The 26820-nt window shown below is 32.7% G+C and overlaps 1 protein-coding gene across 3 annotated transcripts in view; it reads right to left on the minus strand.

The window, feature by feature from the left end:
* Positions 1-26820, minus strand: part of Znf280d (zinc finger protein 280D) — a 122265-nt gene that overhangs the window by 15701 nt on the left and 79744 nt on the right. For 2 of the 3 annotated variants that reach the window (XM_026384801.2, XM_026384800.2), the window contains 4 exons: positions 25257-25319; positions 19787-19905; positions 19605-19641; positions 7579-7624 (listed from right to left, as the gene is read on the minus strand). In XM_026384801.2, the coding sequence (XP_026240586.2) occupies positions 7579-7624; positions 19605-19641; positions 19787-19905; positions 25257-25319 (265 nt within the window). Of the gene's footprint in view, positions 1-7578; positions 7625-18469; positions 19018-19604; positions 19642-19786; positions 19906-25256; positions 25320-26820 lie in introns of those variants that run through there. The other variant, XM_026384802.2, reaches the window with a different exon arrangement.

Raw genomic sequence — 26820 nt, forward strand, 5'->3', positions numbered from 1 at the left:
ATTTTCTTCTGAACATTGTACCACTTGGCTTTTTAGATACTATATTTGTTTGAGAAAAAATTAATATACATTGAAAATGTTTATTTTTAACTAACACATTTAGCTAAATATATTTAATTTATATAATGAGATTCAGTTTATGAGTGAGACAAATCATAAAAGAGAACATTACCCTACTCCCTACCACCTTATATTGGCTAGCAAACACTAAGTAACAAGCACCAGCAATACTGTTGGAAGATATGTAAGAGTGTAGATAACGACATTCCTGGAGGCTCAGTCTCAAGCGAAAATCAAAAGCTGAGTATGGAGCAAGAACACGGAGAAAAAAATCCCTATCCTCAACATAAGGAATTACTACAGGAATTAAACCCGGAGTTGTCTTTAGGTAATCATAGCAATGAGAAAACCAAAATTCAGGTGAACACCTTCCTAACAGCCGCAAACTCCACACTAAAAGCCTATCATAAGAAAAGGTATGCACACTTCTACATACACATACTCTACCCAGGTCTCACACATAGTGTCTGGCTTTCCACCAAACATGATACAACACACAGAAAAGCAAGGTGAAAAATACCTCTAAGAACACAAAGGTAGACATGATCCAGATTCTAGAATTATCAGACATAAAATTTTAAATTACTACAGTTAATATGTTAAATGCTTTAATAGAAGAAGGGTCAATATGCATAATCAGGATAGGATTTTCAATAAAGGGTCAGAAATTCTAAGAAGAATCAAATCAAGTCCTAGAAATAATAACAAACAAATTTATCATTATAGAGGTTAAAAATGCCTTTGATGGACTCATCTGTATACCTGGCACAAATAAAAAATGAATCAGTAAAACTGAAGATAAAAAAAAAAAAGAGTCAGTTGGAGAGTGGAAATCAAAACCAGGCATTTAAGAACAGGGCTAACATCAAATGGTTTAACATATGTGAAACTGGAACTCCAGAAGTAGTAGATAAGAGTTGGTTCAGAAAATATCAATTAGGAGAAGCAGAAGTGCTTGTCGGGGCCAGTTCTTGTAATGGTCTCTTCAACAGCAAGCAGAAAATAAGTTGACGAGAAAGACAGTGAGCTCAATTTTCACACATCTCTGCCTTTTCCCAAGAACAGCAGGAAATGGTCAAACCCCAGAGGTAAAAGCCAACTGAACCATCATAGGCAGTGGCCACAGGATTGAAACGGGGCTTGGGAGAGACAGTCAGGACCCACCCCCGTTGCACTGGGAATGAACCGTCACCATTTGCATGGGATACCACCATGGCAGAGAAATGAAGTCACGGGCATAGGAGATAACTTCATTGAAACAAGTGGCGACAATGACTTCTTCCCTTCCCCTCTAATACTTTCCTCCCAAGCATCAAATAAATGTATAAGAGTAAACAGTAACTCAGCAGTCAAACAGAACAAGAAGTAACATGAGCAGCATAAAAAAGCAAGGAAGAAAAGGAGTACAAACAATGAAGGACAGCCTAAACATTCAGGAGGACCTAGAGTCATCAGAAAAATGGTCATATAAAGAACTCAAGGAATACCTTAGACAGATGGAATGGAACCTTAAAGAGGATACGAGACAGCAAATCCAAACAGTGAAAGAACACATTGAAAATGAATTACATAAACAGATAAAAGAAGAAGTTAAGCATTGTTATCAGGAGATAGAGATTATAAAAAAAATCAAACAATAATTCTAGAAATGAAGGAAACGATAAACCAAATTAAAAACTCAACTGAGAGTATCACTAACAGAGTGGAGCAAGTAGAAGCCAGAACGTCAGATAATGAAGACAAAATATATCATCTTGAAAAGAGTCTAGCCAACTCAGAAAGGCTGGTAAAAAATCACGAGAAAAACATCCAAGAGATATGGGATAACATTAAAAAACCAAACTTACGAGTCATCAGGATAGAGGAAGGTACAGAGATTCAAACCAAGGGAATGAGTAACCTGCTGAATGAAATAATTACAGAAAACTTTCTAGAAATAAAAAAGGAAACGGATATACAAATTGTAGATGCATACAGGACACCGAGCACACAAAATCACAGTAGACCAACGCCAAGACACATTGTTAGGAAGATAGCCAATTATACAGAACAAAGAGAAAATATTAAAAGCTACAAGAGAAAGGAGGCAGATTACATTTAGGGGTAAACCAATAAGGTTAACAACGGATTTTTCATCACAGACGCTGAAAGCGAGAAGATCCTGGAACAAAGTATTTCAAACACTGAAAGACAATGGCTGCCAACCAATGATTCTATATCCAGCAAAATTAAGCTTCAGGTATGACAACGAAATAAAAATCTTTCATGATAAACAAAAGCTAAAAGAATTTGCAGCCAAAAAACCAGCATTGCAAAGCGTCTTGAGCAAAACACTACAAGAGGAAGAAATAAAAAACAACAACCAAAACCATCAGTGGGAAGTGCCTCGGTAATGACAGAGGGTGGGGGGGGGGAAGCTAATCATGGAGAAACAAACTAAATTAAAAAAAAAAAAGATAAATAATCAAACATGGCGGGCAGTACAAACCATATATTAATAGTAACTCTAAACGTTAATGGCTTAAACTCTCCAATAAAGCGACATAGGCTGGTAACATGGATTAAAAAAACAAATCCAACAATATGTTGCCTCCAGGAGACAAATCTGATCGGAAAAGACATACACAGGCTGAAGGTGAAAAGTTGGGAAAAAATATACCATGCACACAGTCCTCTTAAGCATCCTCATATCGAATAAAATCGACTTCAAGACTAAGTTAATCAAAAGGGATAAGGAAGGACATTATATACTGTTAAAAGGAACCATTCACCAACAAGACATAACAATTATCAATATTTATGCACCAAATAATGGCGCTGCGACGTTCATAAAACAAATTATCCTCAAGTTCAAGAATCAAATAGGCCACAACACAATAATTATGGGTGACTTCAACACACCTCTCTCACCATTGGACAGATCCTCCAAACAAAAGTTGAATAAAGAAACTATAGAATTCAATATCACAATCAATAACCTAGACTTAGCTGACATATATAGAATATATCAACCATCATCAAGTGGATATACTTTTTTCTCAGTAGCACATGGATCCTTCTCAAAAATAGACCATATATTATGCCATAGGGCAACCCTCAGTAAATATAAAGGGGTGGAGATAATACCATACCATGCATTTTATCTGATCATAATGGAATGAAACTGGAAATCAATGATAAAAGAAGGAAGGAAAAATCCTACATCACATGGAAAATGAACAATATGTTACTGAATGATCAATGGGTTACAGAAGACATAAAGGAGGAAATCAAAAAATTCTTAGAGATAAATGAAAATACAGACACAACATATCGGAATCTATGGGACACGATGAAAGCAGTTTTAAGAAGGAAATTCATCACCTGGAGGTCATTCCTCCAAAAAACAACAACAAATAAATGAGCTCACACTTCATCTCAAAGCCCTAGAAAAGGAAGAGCAAAACAACAGCAAATGTAGCAGAAGGCAAGAAATAATTAAAATCAGAGCGGAAATCAATGAAATTGAAACAAAAGAAACTATTGAAAAAATTAACAAAACTAAAAGTTGGTTCTTCGAAAAAATAAATAAGATCGACAGACCCTTAGCCATGCTAACGAAGAGAAGAAGAGAGAGAACTCAAATTACTACTAACATACGGAATGAAAAAGGCAATATCACAACAGATGCTACAGAAATACAGAAGACAATTAGAATTTATTTTGAAACCCTATATTCCAATAAAATAGAAGATAGTGAAGACATCAATAAATTTCTTAAGTCATATGATTTGCCCAGACTGAGTCAGGAGGATACTCACAATTTAAACAGACCAATATCAATGGATGAAATAGAAGAAGCAATCAAAAGACTACCAACCAAGAAAAGCCCAGGACCGGATGGGTATACAGCGGAGTTTTACAAAACCTTTAAACAAGAATTAATACCAATACTTTTCAAGTTATTTCAGGAAACAGAAAAAGAGGGAGCTCTGCCAAATTCATTCTATGAGGCCAACAACACCCTGATTCCGAAACCAGACAAAGACACCTCAAAGAAAGAAAACTACAGACCAATATCTCTGATGAACCTAGATGCAAAACTCCTCAATAAAATTCTGGCGAAATCGGATACAAAGGCACATCAAAAAAATTGTGCACCATGATCAAGTAGGATTCATCCCTGGGATGCAAGGATGGTTCAATATACGGAAATCAATAAAGGTTATTCACCACATCAATAGACTTAAAGATAAGAACCATATGATCATCTCGATAGACGCAGAAAAAGCATTCGACAAAGTACAGCATCTCTTTATGTTCAAAACATTAGAAAAACTAGGGATAACAGGAACTTTCCTCAACATTGTAAAAGCTATCTATGCTAATCCTCAGGCTAGCATCATTCTCAATGGAGAAAAATTGAAGGCATTCCCTCTAAAATCTGGAACAAGACAGGGATGCGCTCTATCACTACTTCTATTCAATATATTTCTCGAAACACTGGCCAGAGCAATTAGACAGACAAAAGAAATTAAAGGCATAAAAATTAAATTATCACTATTTGCGGATGACATGATTCTATACCTAGAAGACTCAAAAGGGTCTACAAAGAAACTACTAGAATAAATGAATTCAGCAAAGTGGCAGGATATAAAATCAACACGCATAAATCAAAGGCATTTCTGTATATCAGCGACAAAACTTCTGAAATGGAAATGAGGAAAAACACTCCATTCACAATATCCTCAAAAAAAAAAATACTTGGGAATCAACCTAACAAAAGAGGTGAAAGATTTATAAAATGAAAACTACAGAACCCTAAAAAGAGAAGTAGAAGAAGATCTTAGAAGATGGAAAAATATACCCTGTTCATGGATAGGCAGAACTAACATCATCAAAATGGCAATATTACCAAAAGCTCTCTATAGGTTTAATGCAATGCCAATCAAAACCCCAACGGCATTTCTTGTAGAAATAGATAAAGCAATCATGAAATTCATATGGAAAAATAAAACACCCAGAATAGCAAAAGCAATTCTAAGCAGGAAGTGTGAATCAGGCGGTATAGCGATACCAGATTTCAAACTATATTACAGAGCAATAGTAACAAAAACAGCATGGTACTGGTACCAAAACAGGCAGGTGGACCAATGGTACAGAATAGAGGACACAGAGACTAATCCACAAAGCTACAACTATCTTATATTTGATAAAGGAGCTAAAAGCATGCAATGGAGGAAGGATAGCATCTTCAACAAATGGTGTTGGGAAAACTGGAAATCCATATGCAACAAAATGAAACTGAATCCCCTCCTCTCGCCATGCACAAAAGTTAACTCAAACTGGCTCAAGGAGCTAGATATCAAATCAGAGACTCTGCATCTGATAGAAGAAAAAGTTGGCTCCGATCTACATATTGTGGGGTCGGGCTCCAAATTCCTTAATAGGACACCCATAGCACAAGAGTTAACAACTAGAATCAACAAATGGGACTTACTTAAACTGAAAAGTTTTTTCTCAGCAAGAGAAACAATAAGAGAGGTAAATAGGGAGCCTACATCATGGGAACAAATTTTTACTCCTCATACTTCAGATAGAGCCCTAATATCCAGAGTAAACAAAGAATTAAAAAAATTATACAATAAGACAACAAACAACCCAATCAACAAATGGGCCAAGGACCTGAACAGACACTTCTCAGAGGAGGACATACAATCAATCAACAAGTACATGAAAAAATGCTCACCATCTCTAGCAGTCAGAGAAATGCAAATCAAAACCACCCTAAGATACCATCTCACTCCAGTAAGATTGGCAGCCATCATGAAGTCCAACAACAACAAGTGCTGGAGAGGATGCGGGGAAAAGGGTACACTTGTTCATTGTTGGTGGGACTGCAAACTGGTGCGGCCAATTTGGAAAGCAGTATGGAGATTCCTGGGAAAGCTGGGAATGGAACCACCATTTGACCCAGCTATTGCCCTTCTTGGACTATTCCCTGAAGACCTTCAAAGAGTGTACTACAGGGATACTGCCACATCGATGTTCATAGCAGGACAGTTCACAATTGCTAGACTGTGGAACCAACCCAGATGCCCTTCAGTAGATGAATGGATAAAAAAAATGTGGCATTTATACACCATGGAGTATTACGCCGCACTAAAAACTGACAAAATCATGGAATTTGCAGGGAAATGGATGGCACTAGAGCAGATTATGCTTAGTGAAGCTAGTCAATCCCTAAAAAACCAATACCAAATGTCTTCTTTGATATAATGAGAGCAACTAAGAACAGAGCAGGAAGGAAGAGCAGGAAGAAAAGATTAACATTAAACAGAGACATGAGGTGGGAGGGAAAGGGAGAGAAAAGGGAAATTGCATGGAAATGGAGGGAGACCCTCATTGTTATACAAAATTACATATAAGAGGTTGTGAGGGGAATGGGAAAATAAACAAGGAGAGAAATGAATTACAGTAGATGGGGTAGAGAGAGAAGATGGGAGGGGAGGGGAGGGAGGATAGTAGAGGATAGGAAAGGTAGCAGAATACAACAGTTACTAATATGGCATTATGTAAAAATGTGGATGTGTAACAGATGTGATTCTGCAGTCTGTATTTGGGGTAAAAATGGGAGTTCATAACCCAGTTGAATCTAATGTATGAAATATGATATGTCAAGAGCTTTGTAATGTTTTGAACAACCAATAAAAAAAAGAAAATAAAATAAAGGTCCATCAACAACTAATAAAAATATTTAAAAAAAAAAGAAAATACCAATTAGGATAAATGCCAAAAACAGTTAAAGACACAAATAGATAAACATATAAAAAGCAAATAAACAAAACAGATTTAAGACATGTCATGTTCATACTGGTTGATAACTTAATCTTGAGAGTATGCAAAGAAAAAATCACATATTACATAAAGATAATTATAGAAAGACATCACATCAGAAAATATGCAAGCTAGAAGACAATAACATTATTTAAACCAACTGTTTGAAAGAAAAAACAAAAACAAAATTGGAAATTCTGTACCTACCATAAAATATCTTTCCAAATGAAAAAGATTTTATTAAACAAAAAGCCTTGGAAGAATTATCTGCCAGTAGATCCGCAACATAAGATATAGCAAGTAAAGAGAATATGACAGAAATGGAGAGCAACATCAAGAAATGAAAAGATTTGGGAATGTCCCAGAATATGAAATCATCTGAAACTACTAATTTTCCAGTGTGCCAAGTGATTGAGGTTTTAATTATTTCAGGATTTTTACTTCATAAATTTATATCTATTACACAATAGTAAATTAACATTATGCAAGTGAAATACATGTTTGTCAAAATGAAAAATCCTTAACATTTTACTTAAAATTAGGTATTTTTATAAGATGAAAATTTTTAAATCTATTTTTTTCCTATTACATGCCAATAATTGTTACTGACATGCATTTTGAAATTTAATTTTTGAAAAAAATCACATCAACAATATTTTCAAAAATCTAAACCATTAAGAAAAAAAACAAAACAAACTTTACCTTAGACACAGATTCTTGTTCCTTAATGGGTACTTCATTTTTTAATCTTGAAAACAAAATAAATACTCATTATTTTATAATTACAATGATGAAATATGAAAGATTTTGCATGATTATAATAATTAAAATGTAAATCTAAACCAATGTACATTTTATGACATAATAGTAAATTGGACCTCATATCAAGGTAAAAGTAAAATGCAGGCTATTAGAAGATTTATTAAATGGTTAAAAATGAATAAAGACATGTATTTCTGTATCAAAAAGCAAGAGCATTTAAGGAATGTACTCTTTGCTAAATACAATTTAAAAGACAAAGAATTACTCCTTAAAAAGAAAAAGCAGGATATATATACATATATGTATACATATACACACACATATAAAATATACATTAATATTTATTTTAATAGGACTTAAAAAGTGAGAAGAACCTTTTTCTATAATGAAATTCCATAATAATGTCACTTCAATATGTATTACAATTAAGTTACTCTAGAAGCAGTAAAATCTCAGAAATAATATAGAATTTTGAAGAATATATTCTTAAAAACCTCCATAAACACTGCTTAACAATTAACTATACTTTATAAACCTCCTGACTACTAAACAATGCTTATTATAACTTATAAACAATATTAACAAAGGTATATGCCATCTAGAAAAATCTTGTAAAATAATCAACAATGTAACAGCTAGCTTTTCTAAACGACCTTTGTTTCATAAACTGATGACTAAAAATATTATTTGGAGAATTTAAGCATCAAAAAATATTGATATTATATACTAAATTCGATTTTAATGCACATAAGGAGGTCAGCCAACCTGACCTGAAATGCCATTAATCAAGAGTTAATGGACTCATAATCTGATGAAGGCTCAGTAACTATAAGAAATAGTATATTTAATACAAGCAATAACTACACTGACTTTTAAATTTCATGGACAAAAATGAAGATATCTAATAGGACAAAAATGTCATCTCTTAAAACGTTCTCTCATGGCTAGTCAATGGCAAAGACTCTTCCTCTTTATGAAGTGCCTATGCATTTTAAAAATTAGGAATATAGGGGCTGGGTTGTAGCTCAGTTGTAGAGCACTTGCTTAGCAAGCCTGAGGCACTGGGTTCGATCGTCAACACCACATAAAAGTAGAAATGAAATCAAGGTATCGTGTCCATCTACAACTAAATTTTTTTTTTTTTAAGTTAGGGCTATAAAAGGAAAGAGTGGTAGAGAATGTGCTCACTATGCACGAAGTACTGGGTTCAATATCCAGCACCACTAAAATAACAATGATGGTGATGATGATAAAGTGGCTATGGCCTTTTTTTGCATACTATTATAATTGGTAGTACATTACAATAAGTTAAAATTAATTTGTTAAACAAGTTGAACTGAATAAAACTTGAACAAAAGATTGTGTGATTATCTCAATTATCTAAACAATATAAATATGAAGCTGTATAAAGTATATATAACTTCATTGTTTTAATGGAGCATACGGATAAATAATTGTTTTAAGAATAACATGTTTAATGAAAAAGCACTGTTAGTCTAAACCTAGATATTATATTAATGAAGCATTGAAATAAATTTATGTATTACAACTGATTTGCATTTGATCATTTTAAATTCAATTTGAAAAAACTAAAACAAATGAGCCAGAAAACACCTAAAAATATAAAATATTTTGGGGGCTGGGTAGAGTGCTTGTCTAGCATGTTTGAGGCCCTGAGTTTGATCCCCAGCAAAACACAGTTATTTTCTTTTCAGCTTACTATTAAAATGTTACCAAAGATCTTATACTCTTAAAAAAATTACCATGCTAATCATTTTCAATATGGGTATTATAATAAGTTAGTTTTATGCAGCAATTAAAAATAAAAGCCATTAAGCATGTTTAACTGGTATTGCTGGCATTTCCACTGGGGAAACTGAGTCCTCTGAGTATCACTGCAATGGAGGTTAGTGATGTAAATTGTTATAATTCTCCATTTTACTAAGAAACTGGTAGATGAAATCATGTTAAGTTATTGGAATAATTAATATTAAGATGTCTATGATGGGCTGGGGTTGAGGCTCAGAGGTAGAGTGCTCGCCTAGCATGCGTGAGGCACTGGGTTTGATCCTCAGCACTACATAAAAATAAAATAAAGGTGTCCACCTACAACTAAAAATAAATAAATAAATAAATATATTTTTTTAAAGATGTCTATGATCCCAAATCTTTTTTTGTGCCTTTTACTATAAAATAATTCTCTTCTTAAGGGACAGGCTTATAACAACCAGTAAAAGTATTTAGAAAAGTAACTCTAATATCAATTCGAAATGTACATTATAAATTTCATCATCATAAATTTATAACTAAAATTTTATAACTAGAGACACATACTCTAAGGTTAATAAGTTCTAACATAACTACTGATATATTATTAACATTTCAGGAAAGAAAAAAATTTTCATACCTGTAATTCTTATTCATTAAAGATACTTGCTGAAATAATCATCATTTGAGATATTCAACTGCTTTAGAGAAGACAGTCAAATTTGCTAAGCTCAAAGTTCTGAGCTAACGACCTGCCTTTAAGTAATTACACTTTTCACCCGTAAATGTAGTTTTTTAATAGAAAAATGTAGTGTAGTATTTAGGATATCTGAGTTCAATGAAAAGAGAACAGAAAGACTGGTGATCAATTTCAACATCATTAGCAAATAAAATTGAAAGTATGTAAGTTTTCTTCTATATAGAAACCTGTTTAAATATATTTGTTTTTAAATGATAATCCCTTTTATGTAAAGTCTTAAATAAAATAAATGGTTTCCTGTATTTTTCTGCAGGTCACATGACCAACATAAGGCTACATATAAAAAGAATATTCTGATTCAATGACAGTAGTTATGTTCTTTTGAGGCTTCATTCACACTATAAACATACCACAGGATGGGGAGAAGAGCTGTAAGGAGGGAAATATTCATTCATCCATAAACTCAGGCCAATAATAGCATTTATCTCAGAAATCGGCGTGAATTAAATGAGTAAACGAATATCAAATACTTGGAAGACTATAGGGCACATTGTATGTGATCAATAAATGTTACCTATTGTTATTTCCAATCTTCCTGCTCAAGACTTGCTTGAGAGTGCACAACACAGGCCACTTTTACTCCCTAAATTATCTCCACTGTTTTGATTCTTCTGCCAAGCTTCCACCCTACTCTTAAACACAATATATTAGATACTTCTTTTGATTTTTGGTCTAGGATCAGCCTTATTTGTTCTAGTATGAAATGATCTAACTATTTCTGAACACCTGGTTTTGAGCTATCATCTAAAGTTAGGGAAGAAAGCAGAAAAATCATTCTAGACAGAAGACAGAACTAGATAAAGACAGACAAGCAAACAAAGAAAACAAAATATCTGCATGTGAAAATGTAAAGGAAAAAAAAAGACCACTGATGTAGGCAGAATTAATGAAAGAGTAGGAATCTATTGTGTTATGTGGTTTTGTTGGCAAAACTGAATCATATCCTAGACATTTCATTTATAATCTATAAACTACCCTTAAGACCAGGAGACCAAAAAAATTTTTTTAAATGGCAGTAACTGCAGAATCACTGGCCAAAGCTGGTATGGTTTATTCTAAATGATGAAGTACACAACAGTTTCATTTATCTTTGCATCTCACTGTTTCTCCCATTCTTTCATGCTAATCAGATATCAAAGGCATTAGTCCCAACTGCCAGGAGCCACTGTTATTATTATTATTATTATTTTATATCAGAGAGTGAACCCAGTGGCACTTAACCATGAGCCACATCCCCAAGGTCTTGCTAAGTTGCCATGATACTCCTGTCTCAGCCTTCTCAGGCACTGGGATTACAGGCATAAAATATGTCACCACTCCTGGCCACGAAACCACCATATCTTCATGCACAGCTCCTATCTACTGACTAGCAACTTCATATGAGGAGCAAATGTGTTATATCCACCTTGAAAAGAAAAAACTATCTTCCAGTTCCCAAAAATTTGATTTATTAATGACTGTGAGAGAATCTAGGGAAAATAATCTCTCATACCTCCAACCCCAGTCACATTTCAAGTTAAAGAAAGATGCCCAAACTCATAAATCAGAGTGGTTTGGTGTTGGATTTACCTCCTTCTCCTCCTCTTCCTTCTTCTAACTTAAATATATGAAGATATTTTGACCATTTTGAACACTTAAGATTCTATAACTTGGGTTATGACTAGAAACAATGATTCTTCCAAGTTCAGAAATTAAGAAAAACAATGCTGTAAGCCCTTATTCTTTGATGTTCATAGACTCAACATGAGTAAATATTCTTAACAGAAATTTTGATATAGTTTCAAATGTAAGACTTAAAGAAAAACATTTGTCATTCTACCCCTAGAAGAGTTTACTTATTGCTTGCATATATGAAAAACAATTAATGACTTAACAGTTTAGTTGCGAGTGGTATAATAAAATGATATTTCACTTAAAGAACAGGTTCTGATTCCTTCTGGGATAGTATTTCACAAAAATTATAGCTATTCAATATATATAATGATAATGGTTTAAATGATTATGAAATCAGCTGGCTATGTGGCCCTGTGAAGATATGAATTCATTGTGAACTTCATGTCTACATTTTTTATTCTCCTATTCTATAATTGCCATGGTGAATGATATCAATCATGTCTTTTATTCATGGGGTCATTTCCAACACCTGACACAGAGTCTTGCATATTGAAGGCAGGATATCAGTGTCCAGTGTAATGACTTGTGAAAAGATTTATCTATACTATACTATGAAAAGAGCAACATGCTAAAGATGAAACCCAATATTTCTCTTGCGATTCTTTAGCTTTAAGGAAAGTCAGAATTCTGTTTCTATTTCTTCTTAGTACATTTAAATTAGAGGGAATTTAACAAAGTGTATACACAAATTTAATCTCTAAAGCACACTGTGCATTTCTTAAATCTTCAAAGATTACTATCAACTTCATTTCACAGATGAAGTGAGGCAACTTGACCACAAAGTTGGTGAGACAGTGCTAGTGTTGACATTTTACCTTTAGTCAATACACTGCATTTTGCTTAGACAAACTTGGAAGTCACTTGAAGAACTAATTTTTAAAACCACTTCAAAGTGTGCTTTTTAGGATATCTGATTCAATAAGAAAGATAACTCATTAAGTAGCCTAATTTTCCAAATTTCAGTTATTGTGCATTTACCACAGGCTCTTACACTCTAAAATGTTCTAGAGGGGAATTACCCTTTTATTCTCACTTTTTGTCAAGAAAAAGTATCTTACAAAACTTTACTTCTATTCTATGTTACAATTGATCTACACAGGTAGGTACACTGGAAAAGAGGGAAAATGGAGATTAGGGAAACAGAAAAGAGCAATTTCATGACTAAATTCAATAATAACATTCAAGAGAGGCATTGTTGAAAAATCATTTCAAATTCTAAATAGCTATGTGACTACTGCTAACTAGAAGAACTATACACTCTTACAAAATTAACAACCAAGATTTATGGACATAAATACTTGGTAATAATAAATTTTTCTTCAAAAAAAGGATTCTGTAAGTTAAAAAAGCATGATTTCCTTCTAAACAGGATCTGTACCAGTTTTCAAAAAGGCAGTGTTGTTTCCCAGTCTTTAGACAGAAAAAGCCAGAATTACTCTCAATTCTACATTAGAAAATTTGTACACAAGATTCAATAAAAGCACTGTGATGAGATGTCATCCACCAAGCAGTCTGGAGGAAAGTACTGCGTGAGTCAAAATTAGATAACCACAATGCCAATGTATTGCCACTGAAACTCAGTGATGAGAAGATTCTATAGATTCTAGGATCCCCTGCCATCAGGAAGTGGCAGTACTCACAGGAGTAACAGGATTAAGAGCAGGAAAGCTGGAGTAGGAGCAGTGACAAAAGTGAGTGTGGGCTTTCTTCCAGGTCAGTACCAAGTAATTTAGAATCAACAGTTAACTGAAGTACTTAAACTGGTAATTTAACTAATTAATTTCCATGCATTACTTCTTAAAGCCAACCTAAAAAGAATTATTACTTATCTTTCAGTGATGAGGAATCTGACTTGACAAGGTTAATAATTTACTCAAAGTTATAGAGCTAGTTAGATGTAAAACTAGGATTTAAACCTCAGTCTATCTTATTTCAAGACTACATTCCTTTCACAATACCAGACTTCACAGTGAGTTGTATGGACAGTTTCAGTGTGGACAATTAAAACAGTAAGATTTCTTATTTTAATAAAAAATACAGAAAAGAGATGCACAGGAGACCCTCTAAGTTGGTAGATGATAGTAAACTTTTGTATGTGGTCAAATACAAGGTGACAAGAGTAAGACTGCAGAAACATCTCAAAATCAGAAGTGAATTATGTCATAAGTACAAGATGTCCATACTATAGTCAAGTTAAGGTATTACAACTTAGGGGAAAATACTGATTTGATTTATAAAAGACACTTACGACTAAAATAAACCCAGGAGTGTTCATAGAAATTCCTTAAAAATATAAGTTTAATGAGCTTTAGAGACCAAAAATCGAATGGTATAACTAATACATGATGCAGCAATTACCTCTAAAGAAATTTAACAGAAATAATTTGTGTAAATGGTTTGGGAGGCCTAGAAAGAAAAATTGAAGGCTGAAGATCAGGGCAATTCCACCTGAATAAAATGTAGGCAGAAATAAAATCATGGAGTGTAGAAATATAACAATAGAATCACTGATAACTTCTATAGTGTTTCCTATGTGCTAATCTTTTTTTTTTTTTTTTTTGTACTGGGGATTGAACCCAAGGTTGCTTAACCACTGAGCTTTTTATTTTTCATTTTTTAAATTTTATACAAGGTTTCCCTAAGTTGCTCAGGGCCTTGGTAAATTGCTGAGGCTGGCTTTGAACTTGTGATCCTCCTGCCTCAGCCACCAGAACTAGCTAATCACTTTTGAAGTACTTTACATGAAAACTAACTCCTTTAATTCCCTCAAGACTTTCAGAGTAGGTACTTTTGTAATCTTTGTTTTATAAATAAGAAACTGAGGTACAGAGATTAGGTAGCCTTTGCATAAGTCACTTACATCTAGAAAACAACAGGGTAGGAACTCCTAATTGGGCAATCAATTACAGAGCCTAGACTCGAACCACATCACCCTGTCACTTTAAAGGTCTGAGAGGGCTGAATGTATCAAATCTGGGTATCAAATGTTCAAATCTTATCACCAAGGAAGACCTCTTGATCTCATTAAGAAAGGCAATTAAATTTAACAAAATGAGAAAAAAATTTCAAGAATCTTAATAGATATTACAAATGCTGGAAATATTAACAGTCTCTACAAGAGCTAGGTACAAGAAGTTACAGAGAGAAACTAGACATAATTATGAGAAACTCTTAAGCTTCTCAGTGAAGCCATGTTAGGCAACCATATTCTTCATCAAAAATATCCCTTGCTGCTGTAATCAGAAGAGGATCTGCACTGTTATATATTTCTTAGACTTTATAAATGTAATAATGAGGAAACCATTTTGTCCAGATAAAATTTCTAAATATGTGAAAATGTACTTGCTTGCATCCAATTATGCACTCTACCTTATAAATGATTCAGGAACATGAATGAAATTTCTAGAGTCCTTCTTATTCAACACTACATTTACATTTTCCAATAGAAAAATCAGAATGATAAATCTAATCATTATTCTATAGACCATTCTATGGAGATTGTCATGAAATTAGTAATGATAGAAGGGAAAAAAATTCAAAGGCTGAATAAATACTCTTTGTATAGTCACAGGCCAAATATAACATGGTAAATCCCACATTTAGTTTTAACCTGAATTTTGACCACAGAAACAGTTTTCCCAAAACTATGTATAAATTATGGGCATTAATTTTACATTCCAAACAGGAGAAATAATGACACAATTACCTTCTTTTATAAAAATGCAAGAGGGTTATTTTTATAAGAGTACACATACAGAGTTGAATGTGCCTAAGAGTAAGATGGATATTAAATTTTCTCAAGATCAAGAATTCCTGTTTCTGTTACTGGGGATATAGATATGTGAATTCATAAGAATAAATTATGAAACTTAGTCATAATCAGTATTGAAAAACAGATCCCTAGACCTCTAAAACTTAGTAACTGCATTTACAAATAGGGCATCACCATACTCATGATTTTCTTCCCCCATCTCTGTCCATACCTTCTTTTGTTTCCTTTGTATATTCCTTCTCATCTAACCTTTTATTGTCAGAGTCCTCAGAGCTCACCTGTGGACCTTGCCCTTTCTCTATTTCCACTGTTATCCCTTGATGAGCTCATATACTTCCATGAATTTTTTAAAATTGAACTTTTTCATGCTGGAACAACTGTAGATTCACACATGGTCGTAAGGTTATAAGAAACAATACAGAGCAATCTCAAGTACACTTTGCTCAGTTTCCCCCAATGATAGCATCTTGTAAACTATAGTTCAATATCACAACCAGGATATTGACAATGATTAACAATACATTGATCTTTTTAGAATCCTCCAGTCTCACTTGTATCCATTCTTATGACATTTAAAAATATTAAATGATACTTATAGCCTAAAACTTACCCTTAAATTCATAAAGGATTATGACATCTCCACTTAGCTATTAAATAAGTATCTCAAAACTAAAACATGTCTCAAACTAAAATCTTCTTCACTCCCAAACCTATTCCTCTTGAGTCTTCTCCATCTCAGTTGATAACAATGCTATCTTTTCAGCTGCTCAGAATATTAACTATGGAATCATCCTCACATGTTAGCTCACACTTCATATCTAAATTACCAAAAAATTCAAAACACATCCAAAAAGGAGTCACTTATCACCTACCCAAGCGACCATCATCTCCCACTTGTGTTATTAAAATAACCCCTTAACTAATCTCCCTGATTTTGCCCTTGGTATCTTAGGACTATTCTCAAGAAAGCACATAATGTGATACAGTATTCTTACATTTAGATATTTATTTATTTGGAGTTTTATTGAGGTATCTTCTATTCAAATTCACTAATGGCTTCTCATTTAAAAGTAAAACCCAAAGTTTTTACAATGGTCTTTAAGTTCATATACCACATGGTCCACATTATCTCACAGGCCTATCTCCTACTAGTCTCCTTCTTCTTCCCTCCACTACAGCCAAACTAGTCTCCTAACAGTTCCTTAACTCAGAATCATCCCATGTTGGAGGTGTTTTCCTCCTAGAAATGCTCTTTTGATATCCAAGTGGCTCACCTCCTTCACACCTCTACTCAAAATGTCATGTCTCTTCGAAGTTTTCCCTGATACCAGATCTAAAATGGTGGTCTCCTAATTTCTACCCCATATTCCTGTATTTCTCTTCCCTACTTCATTCTTCTTTAAAGTATTGATCATCATCTAAAATATAGGCAAGATGTTTTGCCAAAATGTGACAATAAGGCAAGAATCCAAGTTTCTATAGCTTAAGAGTCATTTTCTAAGAATGACAATAGACTCAAACTAAAAATTAGACCTATTCAACAGTAACCAAAAATCACAAACAAGTAACATGGCTATTTTTGATGAGGCAAATAAACTATTTAGAATAACCTGATGATAAAGAAAGATCAGGCTTAAGCTAAAACCTGTTAATTAGTTGAATTTGTGTGATACTATCTATAATAATTAGCAAGCTTTGTCCTGCTTTAGTCAAACCAATTTTTTAAAAATGAAGTTACGGGTGATAATACAGTTTATACTTCAAGGAAATGAACTTGATACTACAAAAAATTAAGTCTCAGAAAAATTATAAAATAGTACTCATATATTGCTATATCACATTTTTTAATTACAACCAAGGAAAAGCAAATTTTCTATTCTATAAACATATAAAGAATTAATGTCAAAATGGAAATAAACTGTTGTTTCTGGGCAAAATTTTTAAAAATTGGGTAGTAAGAAGGAAGATGATAAAACTTCAGGGAGCCAGAGAAGGAAAGAAAGAATAATATATTACTATGTCTAATACTAAGAAACAAGTCACCTTTGGACATTTTGGAATATCCTTCATTTACATTATAAATTTGTCCAGATAATTAAAGCTAACAGGATTTAACTTTTTGATTAATACTCATAAGGTAAACATTACAAAATAAGCAGTCATCTAAACTGGCTTTATCTCTGATTTTAGAATAAAAGAAACCACACCTGAGTTATAATTTCAGAGTCTGATGATCCTTATGGCTATTAAGGCATAAAAGGCACTTTGCTAATCTTTAAAATTCAAGAAATTAGTATAGTATAAATAATGAACTTTTAATTATGCTAGAGGAAAAATGCAAGATGCACTAGCTCTTAGGTTTGCATGCCACATAACAACGCTTCCATATAACAATTAAAGCAATAGGATAAAATCGTTTTTATAAGAAATTGTTCACTAGCAAATAATGAGACATTTAAACAAAATAATTTTTATTAAATTACAGATTAGATATACAAATATGTTACTTTAAAACTTGTTTTTAAGATCCGCAAGCTTTACCAATTTTTAACACCTTCAAAGCCAAAATTGAGGTAATATAAATAATAATCCTGAAACAAGACAGAAGATATCATAACTGTCTGAGAACAGCCATACTATAAAGCTATCAACAGGTAGTTATGTGAAATCTGAAGAGAATTCTTAAGGAATCTCCTGGTGTTCTTAAAAACATAAACACTGAACAAGTTTTAAAGAATAGAAAAATAGATATCATAAAGTAGATATCACTAAATTTAGAGAACATAAAATCAAGCTATTAAAATTAAACTAAATTTTTTAAAAATAAAAAAAATCAGAATTGGTATTGTTGAGAAAATTTAAGAGTTAATACTGGGTGATAAATTTTAAATAACAGTAAAAATATCTATGATTTTGAATCATAATTATAGAGATTATAATTATGTTCCAAGGACATGAAAAATAGTCATGATTTCCTAACAACTAGATTTTTTTATATTTCTTGGATTGCATTCAGGATAGAGGAAGATTTATGGGTAGCAGCCAAAATGACTAAACTTTAATTTGTATGTTGAACCATTGATTTGATAGGTTTTTCTTAGTTATAATTGGCCCATGAGCTTATTAAGATGGAGAGCCAAAGCTGCCAGTGGGAAGCATGCTCAATTTGGTGGGCCCTGAGGCCATCTCTGGCCAAATCAACATCAGCCTTACAAGAGGCCAGTCATGCAGGAAGGGAGTTTTCCCAAGATATGATTTCTTTAGGCCACAACCTAGAGCAGGTCCCACAGTCAAATTATTCACATTCCTTGGAAAGAGAGAACAGTCATCAGTTGTGTCCATCGAAGGGGGACACTGTCCAGGTGTACCCTGGATATTTTTTGAAATCTCTGGGCTGCTTCTGCACCTGAAAAAAAAAAAAATAGCGCAATGACAGACAACAAATGAGGAAAAGGACAATCATCTGGTCCAAAAACTTAAGACATGAAATTAAGAAGCAGACAAAACAGAAGAAAAGACAAACAACCATATCACTTGGAATGTATTACTCTGAAGGCAAGTGCAGTAGAGAAAAAAACAAATTATTTTAAGCAAAGTAAGAAAAGACCATAGCAATAAGTTATTTTTAGAGAAAACCAACTGGAGAAAAAAAAATGTATGTTAAGATATGTCAACTTGACACAAAGATAAAGTAGAACAGGAATCTGAACCCATTTACAAGCTGAACAGAGCTGAATAATGAAAGCTAGTGTCAGAAACTTGGCTGCTTGACTGGCTTTGTGTAAGAAAATATCTCAGAACTTTGAACTTAGGAAATTCCAACTTGTCTTGCACCAGGTCACGAGCTCCACAGAGCAGGAACCTATTTCAACAAGCAGGTTTAAAAAACATTTTTTAAAAAAATATTTTTCATTGCTATTAATGATACACTTAAAAATGCAGTAAGTGCTAAAATCCATCAAAGTAAAATGCACTGAAAAAAATTAAACTTACTCAGAAAGATGTTCAGAAGTTGGGATACAGACAGAAACTGAAATTAGAAGAAAAGTTTTATATTGACAACAGCATATGAACTATGATGAGAGTAACGATTTAGTAAAGAGTTCATATTGTGGTTGACCAAAAATAATGGAATAAATATCAAAATCCACAAGAGCACAGTTATATATACGTACCTTTCTCTACTACAACTTGGCAAGTATGGGTTTCATGTTGACTTAAGTGTGCAGCCATATTATCTAAGCCAGAAACATCAGTTAGGAAATCACAATTAAGGCACACTAGAGTAATGCCCCTATTAAAAAAAAATAGCATAAAAGAAAAGTTTTTATCTGTTGTTAAATCTATATACAAGTTCAATGACTATTTTTCCACGAATTACCTTTTTGTGTAATAAATGTAACTTGCTATTTGTTATATAAATTTGATGTAACTGAAATGATTCTCTATAAAATGGTACAGCTATGTCCAAATTTTGCTACTACTTATTTACATAGAGTATTTATGTTTTATAAATATTTATCTTTTGTACCAGTCAAAAGACTTACAACCAGTCTAGGTTCCATTAACAATTTGCATTAATATAGGCAAGTCACATTCTATTTGTTCTTCTGCCCATCTGCAAAGTGAGAATAGCATTCATTCACTCAACATATATTTACTGAGGTTGTCTTTATACAATTGTATCACTGTTATTATGAACAACAACAACAAAAGCCAGTCAGTACTTGAATGAAGTTTATAATCTAGTGTTTTATTTAGTTGAGGACAAAATTAGAAGAAAATTATAAAGTATTTAGAAGTATAGTACGATACCTGCCACTACATGCCAAGGTTCTTAGCATGATCTTCAAAGGGTGGTTATTATTTAACATGGAATTAACTGACGTAGTTAATAAAAATGTTGGAGTCCACAAATTTGGAATCCTCATCATCCCAGCACTGTGAATGCTACTGCCTACCTGATGGGGCCTATACTACCCATTCTCTTTAACAAAACTTGTGAGTGCTGTACAGAGGAAGGAGAAAGAAACCCAAGTCCAGAGAAAATAAAGACAGCATCATGCTGCCTTAGCAGGTCAAAGCAGGGAGAACTCCAGTATGTTCTTGATTCTTAAATAACACATGTAATGATTAAGGACTTTCAAAGGAATTTAGGAAACAAGTCCCAAAATCATGAAAAACTTTTGCTGAGTCCAGAGTAGTTCTTATACTCACTGAATTAAACGGAATAATATTTGCTATCTGAAGTATTTAAACATAACTGGCATATTAAAGTTATGTGTCAATGACCTTAAGATTCATATTTAAAATGTGTTTGATCTCGTGACTTTTAGTTGAAAAGTATCTTAAATATTATTAAGACTGTAAAAATTTTGAGATGGTTCAGAGAACTTAGAAAGCCACTATATAATTGAACTTATTAGATTTATTAAAAAGTTAAGCAAATGGGAGCTAGTTGGGTCAAGCATTTGAAGTGCTGTTTAAAAGAAAATCAAGTATATTTAACGGATAAATGACACTAAATTGTTTAAAGTAATTTGAACTTAAATGTCACTGTTGAAAAAAAATTCAGTCCGTATTCAATTTAAATGAACTTCATCTTACATTAAATTAAAGTTCCTCTAGAAAGTGATTACTAAAAAGTACTCAAATTCTAAATGGAGTATTTCTAAGTTAGACTTAAAAGCTTAAAGAAAGTTAAAATGTAAAATATTTAGCTTAAATAACTAACTACAATTTTTTCTATGAACAAACTGCCCTCATAGATACTAAAAAGAGTTTCACTGGTAAAGAACAGGCTACTGCCTATTCCACTAGATATAGATAATTTTAAAAGGGATGGCATGACTAACTCAATCTATTTTTAAACAGGGATTTATAATTGGAATTTATAATCAAATTTCTTGATTTGGGAAAATATGTGAGTCTAGGAATATTATAGTTGGGTCATTAGTAGAGAAAAGATGGTCTGTACAGAGAAAGCAGAATGAAACCCAAGTCCAGAGAAAATAAAGACAGCATTATGCTGCTTTAGCAGGTCAAAGCAGAGAGAACTACAGGTAAGTTCTTGATGACTTTTTGTTTTCCTTATTTGCTCTGGCTGTTGCTCCTCTACTTAGGGGTCTATAAGAGTCTTTGGAATCTCTCTAATAAATCAAAGTTTCACCTAAATTTTGTTTAGGTGAAAAAAATTGATCATTTAACTGATTACTGTTATTATCAGTTTAATACAAAGTATATACATTCAACGTTCATATATTTGATGTTCATTACATAATATATGTTTTACCAGTATATGATACAAACAAACAGGATACTTCAGACTGATTTCTCCCCCTTAAGTTCTATTCTAACAGCATGCTATATATGTTCACTGAGAGAATTCACTGGCACTTCATATCTAAAATCATCTGCTTTCTCCCCAAATCATCTCCTCCTGACTTTCTTATGGTCCCATTTCACTTGACACTAAAGCTCAAACCATAGTTACCTATGACTTTCTCCTTTTTTAAAACATTTAATATGTCAAGTATTTTATAATATTAACAACTTATTGAGTACTTATTCTGTGCCAGGCTGCTTTTAAACATATCATTTCATCTAAATCTTACAACAACCTGAAGAGTTAAGTGTTATAATTATTACCCTTTTATACAGTACAGAGTTAGCTTAGTAACCTACCAAGGACATAGAGCTGGTAAAGGTCAAAATCAGGTGTAAAATTATGCACTTTGATTCCAGAGCCCATATTACATCATAAACACAATGTAATACCACCTCACCACCTTAATTCAGATCCCTAATCTAAATAATTTATGCATCTACAACTCACCTTGTATGTCCCTGAATTCAACTCTCCTTCATTATCACTTGATTCTACACAAAACACTAATGGTTCTCCAGTGCCCTCTGAATTAAGTCCAAATTTCCTAAGTTTAATTTTCAATGCATTCCAAAATGATTGTAAGCTCAAAATTGTTGCTACAGACTTTAATCCATTACTATCACACAAACATCATGTTCCATCCATTTACTACTAGCCATTCTTTCTGTATGCCTTCTCTTTTTCATTTCTGCACTTTTGTGCTATTTTCTCCAACTAGAAGACCCCTCTGCTTCTTCTGCCAGTAAAAAAAAAAAAAAAAAAAAAAAAAAAACCCACTCATCCTTAAAAACAAAGTAAACCTAATTCCTATCCAGATCATTCCAAGTAATCTCTCACTTCTTTGAAATAACTTATTGCACTTATTAAAATCCATAGTTACTTCTGTTCATACTTTATTTCCCACCTAATGAACTACATTCCCTGAAGGCTAGTTCCAAGATTGCTTTATCCCTATCATCTACATAGGACCTGCTACAATACATACATGATAAATGCATAATACACATAATATACACAATAAAAAATATTCCATTTCAATAAGTAATTACAAAGATTGGGGGATATGGAATTTTATAAATATGCTAAGTTCCACTCACAGAAATTGACCAATTTCAATGTGAGACATAATGGAAGTTGAGAGAAAAACACTCCAGACCTTTAAAAAATCAGATAATTCGTTTAAAAAACTAACACACAACTGAGCTAGACAATAATGAGGTAAAAATCAAATTAAAATCTGATTTTTAAAATGCAATAAATCCTATTCATTCTTATAAAAGTCTTTATTAAGGCAATACCTCAAGTAACAATCAATTTTTCTGAATACAATAAACACTCTAATGAGACTAAGAGTTTTAATATTGAACCATTATTTTTTATCTTCCTGTGAGCTACTGGCTCAGCATCATAAATGGGACCTTTTGTCCAAATACATAATTTTTTCCATATACATTAATTTATTCAACAAATATTTACTGAATGCCTACTATATGCTAGGCTTAAACAAAACAAAAACAAATGAACAACAACAACAAAAAAAACCCCACAAGCCACATAGAATGTAGTAAGAGAACACAGACCACAGACAAACAAAAAGTAAAATATACAGTATTGCAAATGCACTATGAAAAAAAATATTAAAAGGAGGTAAAAGTGCTAGGGTAAAGCATGGGGGAGTGGATACAATTTCAAATGCAGTAATTAAGAAAAGGATCACTGTCAGAGTGGAGATAAAGGACTAACCATACAATATTTGGGAAAGAGTAAACTACGCATAGGGGATAATAAACACAAAGATCCTAAGACATAATGCCATTCCCTCTTCCTCCTTTTCCATGAACCCAAAGCACCAAACAAGTCTTTGGCTAAACTTATCAATAAATTAGTTTGGTGGAACAAAGATATTGTTATTTCAAGGAGAATAGCAACATAAGCAGAAAATAAACAAAGAAAAAGAAACTAAGGAAATCAGAATTTTAAAAAATGGTGCTCAGTCAATTTTGAATTCAGTGTGTGGTATAACCAATGCTAATTGTCAACATTCATCCATAGTTTCTTTACAGAAGCTAAGCTGTATACTTCTATTTGAAAAAGAAACAAACAAACAAAAAAGAATTATGAAGACTACTGATTTCAAGAATTTCAGTGGTTTCATATATGTGCTTCAAAAACTAACAGCGTCACTTTAATAGGTATCTTAGGTAACTTTTTGATATTCAAATATTGTTGGTGGGCCTGATTTTTCCTTTCATTTTACAATGCAAATGCATGAGAATTTCATCTTGACACCATTTGTCACCAATGAAATAAATTTACCAAGGGATCAATGGCATATCTCTGGTCTTATAAGGAACAATGTAATATCCATTATGAATCACTCAGATTCACAAACTGGCACTCCCAGACAGTTTAATTTAAAAGTGCAAACAACAATGATACAGCACTTCCTAGCAACTAGAATGACTATAACAAAAAAGATATAATACCAAATGTTACAAAAGATGTGAAGAAACTAGAACCCTCATACACTGTTGGTGGGAATGTAAATAATGAGGCTACTTTGAAAAGCAATTTAGCAGTTCCTCAAAAGGATCAATGTACCATAAAATCCAGCAAATTCAATGTTAAGTATATACTAAAGAAAAATAAAGACATGTCCTTATAAAAACTAATATGTAAATGTTCACAGTAGCATTATAACAACCTAAAGTGAAAATTAACTGATTGAATAGCTAAACTATGACATATTCATAATATGGAATATCATTCAGCACTTTGAAAAATAAAGCATTGATACATGCATGCTACAATATATATAAACCTTTATAGGCAGGTGGAAAAGACTACATACACAGTCTATCATTCCATTTGTAGAAAATATCTAGAATGAACTAATCTACATAGGCACAAAGTAGATTCATGATTGCTTAGTAATGGGGGGAGTTGAAAAGAAATGGGAATAACCACTAATGAATGGGGAAAGGGTTTCTTTTTGGAATGACCAATGTGTACTAAAATTAACTGTGGTCATTGCTATAAAGCATCAGTACAGTATAATACTATAACTTACTATAGGTTTGGATGCTATACTATACTGTATAGTATAATATAGCACAATACCATAACCTATTAATTTTATTGTTAAATGCATATTGTACAGCATGTGAATTATATCTCAATAAATTTGTTATGCAAGAAAGAATGTAAATTATGACCATTGTTTAGTAGAAAGAATAAAAAAAAAATCAACTAGTTACCTGAGATCTTCAGAATGCTCCTTAAATATACAAAACCTTTTACTTGGACGACTACTGTGAAAGCTGGAGAGACAGAAGACATTTTAATAATTTTAGTATAGAGTTCTATTATTTCATAATAATAATTATATTAATTTATAAACATATTTCAAGTCTGTACTTAAGTTTCTAGTTTTTAAAAGACTACAGTGTAAATACTGAACCATTAACCCTGTTTAATTCAACATTTGATCTGATATTCCATTTTGCTTTTAATTCCTAATGACACACACTTTTTCCCTAAGCATATACTTAGATGATCAATACCTCACCATTATGTAAAAAGGAAATGCTCAAAGAGTTAAAAAACAAACTAAATTTTTCATTTATTATACATTTAAAATGATTCTAAATTTTTATTAACAAACTAATTTTGCTACAATCTGAATTATCATTAGAAATCAACTTTTTGAAAATAACTTTTTAATAATCTTAACATTTTGGTATAGAAGGAGGGGAACAGAATTCAATTGATCTAGAAAGTACACACTATCTGAGCTAAATATTACTGTTTACCATCTGTAAATTCAAACATCTAGACAGTTCTTTGTAATTGTTAGTAGAGGTTTAAGAAACAAAGCAGAACTCATAACTTAATGCTTCCTCTAATCACAGAACAAAAAACCACTAACCAAACATTGTAGCCAATAAGGAAAGCTTTCTGTACTAGAAAACCAGTAGTAGTTTAGCACACTATATCTGAAAGTCACAGACAACAGTATCACCATCACCGGAGAGTTTATTTAGAAATGCAAAATCTTAGGCTCTTCACAAACCTACTGAATTAATCTCTGGCAGTGGGATCCAGGAAACTGCCTTAACAAGTTTTTCAGTGGTTCTTACACAAGTTAAAGTTTGAAAAGCAGTAGCCAACAAACTAGGTAAATGGCTACTCACATCAGTAAAGCCTGTATGTAAAGGAATAGAAATGTTCAGGCTAAATATAATCCCCAGAAAACAGCCTCAGAAGATTTTAAATATCATTTCTTCAAGCTGGGGTAACTATTATTTGGAGATTTATGAATTTAAGACATTATCACAAAAATAAAGTTTTTAGAGAGATCAGGGGGTTGGGAAGCCCTGAAATTGTGTGCAAAAAATTATATAAATAATTGTTTCCTTAGAGGAATGAGTCCAAGACTGGGAGGCAGGTTTACTGGGGATTGAACCCCAGCGTGCTCTACCAGTGAAATATACCTCCAGCCCTTTTTATTTTTAGACTAGGTCTCACTAAATTGATGAGCTGGCCTCCAACTTGGAATCCTCTAGCCTCAACCTCCTAAGTCACTGGGATTACAAGTGTGTACCACCAGGCTCAGTTCAAAATAAGTTATTTTTTTAAATGACATTTTAAAGTTTTTTCTCTTCAAATAAGTATACTGTTTTTATTTATTCTTTGGTAAGGGGAGAGAACAATTATATTTTAGGGTCTTTTTGATGGCTTCCACATCTATCTAAAACTTGACCAAATATCTACAAATGCTCCTAATTAAATTTTTAGTTGTCTGAATCCAGTTATAATTTA

Source organism: Urocitellus parryii, chromosome 6 (assembly GCF_045843805.1).
Source record: "Urocitellus parryii isolate mUroPar1 chromosome 6, mUroPar1.hap1, whole genome shotgun sequence".
In the NCBI taxonomy this organism is placed as follows: Eukaryota; Metazoa; Chordata; class Mammalia; order Rodentia; family Sciuridae; genus Urocitellus; species Urocitellus parryii.